The 1,983-nt window shown below is 57.1% G+C and overlaps 1 protein-coding gene across 1 annotated transcript in view; it reads right to left on the minus strand.

Annotated features, from left to right (window-relative positions):
- Positions 1-806: 806 nt before the first annotated feature.
- ASB2 (ankyrin repeat and SOCS box containing 2) overlaps positions 807-1,983 on the minus strand; it is a 28,136-nt gene continuing 26,959 nt past the window's right edge. The window contains exon 9 of the mRNA XM_006925644.1: positions 807-943. Within this exon, the coding sequence (XP_006925706.1) occupies positions 807-943 (137 nt within the window). The remainder of the gene's footprint in view (positions 944-1,983) is intronic.

Genomic DNA, 1,983 nt, shown 5'->3' on the forward strand with positions numbered 1-1,983 from the left:
TGAGATCCTGTTTGTGATGAAGTTCCTGTTCCATGACGATTGAACCAGGAGAGAGAACCAACCTTGACGGCTGGCTCTGACTGCAGGGCAGGAAGCTACCCCATCCTCGGGCTGTCGGGTCTCTTTTGGTGCATGAAGGACACACTCTCTTGGGTCTTTCAGAAGCCCGAACCAAGGTGACACGTGTGTTCATGGATCTGTGTGCCCTGGCCCCAGCCCCTGCCCCACCCCTACTCCTGCCAGGAGCAGGACTGAGGACCCCAGGCCTGGGGGTTCCGGTGAGAGGGACGGTGCTGTGCCAGGCGGCCTCTGCGCAATGTTTATTGTACTGACGGAAGCCCGCTGGGCCTGAGGGTCTCCCCACCCCCACCCAGGCCACACCTTTGGGGAGAGTTTCACAGGGCAAAGGGGAAGGTACAGGGTCCAACTTTGCAACGAGCTTGTCTGGCAAAGGCAGACTCAGCCCGAAGGTGCTCCAGCCACGGCCCACCCTAAGTTCTGCCCTGCCGGCCTCTCCCGCCCCAGGAATGGAGGTTCCTGTCATTCCCGATGGCAGAGAAGGTCCGGGATCTACTCGTTCGTTTGAAAATAAACCTGGTTTGTTTTCCCCGTACTGGACACATTCCATTCTCTGCTCTGGGCACAGCTCTGGCCCAGAGACCTGGCGAGGTCACAGTGGCTGCCCCAGCTCAGGGAGAGCATCCCACAGCCTCATCTGTCACCAGGTCCTCTTGGATTTGGGGACATCGCGGTCCTGAGATTCAGTGAAAACAGTCTGAAGAGCACCCAGTCTGAAGAGTACCCGGTTATTGGGTACTCTCATACTTCAGGTATCTAATCAGCCTGCCTGGGAGCGGCAACGTGTCCAGGAGTTTTATACGGTACTTCCCAATGGCCTTTCGAACTCGAAGCCGGCAAAGGTGGGCCAGGGGTCTCGGAGGTTCTGGAAAAAGGAGAGAAAGAGAAATGCTGATTTGCCATTTGCAACCTGCGAAGGTTTGCTCCTCCTTCTACATACGCAGCCCAGAGCCCCGACACAGACCTTAGCAAACAGGTTCGGAGTCTGAGCTCTTAAGTGGCCCCCAAAGCAACGAATTTACCTCTGGGCTCTGGGTGGTGCAGAGGGGCCAGGGACTGGGCAACTCCCTGCAGGTCCCAGAATCCCACCTGACTGCTTCCCCCAGGAGGCCCCACAGGATGCCTCATGCAGAGGAGTTTTCACAGCTGGGAGCGGGGAGGTGGGAGCGAGGGCTGATGCATCTAGTAACGGGGTCATTTATTTCAGCCCTGGGCCCAAGGTCTGGCACAGCGAAGCTGTTTGTTGAATCGAAGCACGTCATTCATTCATTCGACAAAGACGGCTGACCCCTTTGCTGTGCCTGGCCCCGCGCTCGGGCCAGAGATGCAGAGGCGCTGGCCCAGGGCCCTTGGGGAGGGCTCACACCAGACGCCGCCATCTGAGCGGGGTCTTGATGGGTGGGCAGAAGAAGGGAGGAGGTAGCATTCTAAGCAGGGGAAACAGCAGTGCCAAGCCAAGGAGGCCACGGCCACCCAGGGGAGATGGGGATACAGAGGGAATGTGGGGGGAGGACAGAGAGCCCAGGCAGCTGCAGTGCTTAAGGCGACACTGCGATCGGTCAGCACTGCATTTCTGACACTTCTGCTGCGTTTTGATCTCACTTAAGCCAGAACCTGGGAAGCTGGGCCCCTTTCTCAGCTGAGAGTAAAACTTGTGGGGAGGAAGGCAAAAGGCCAGGGATGGTTAGGGGACACAGGGCCACTAGGGCTTGGCTGGTGGCCCGGATAGTTTAGGAGACTCTGGGCTTATCATGCCACCTTTCAGAGCCTGTCTGCCCTTCCTCCTGGAATAACGATGGGCTTTAAGGTAACCAAAATTAGGTAGAGGTTAAGAATTAATTATTTGTTTTACCTGTTAATAAATGTATAGTCCCACACATCTCCCCCCAACTCCCCCCTCCCCCC

Source organism: Pteropus alecto, unplaced genomic scaffold, assembly GCF_000325575.1.
Source record: "Pteropus alecto unplaced genomic scaffold, ASM32557v1 scaffold8, whole genome shotgun sequence".
Taxonomy (NCBI): domain Eukaryota; kingdom Metazoa; phylum Chordata; class Mammalia; order Chiroptera; family Pteropodidae; genus Pteropus; species Pteropus alecto.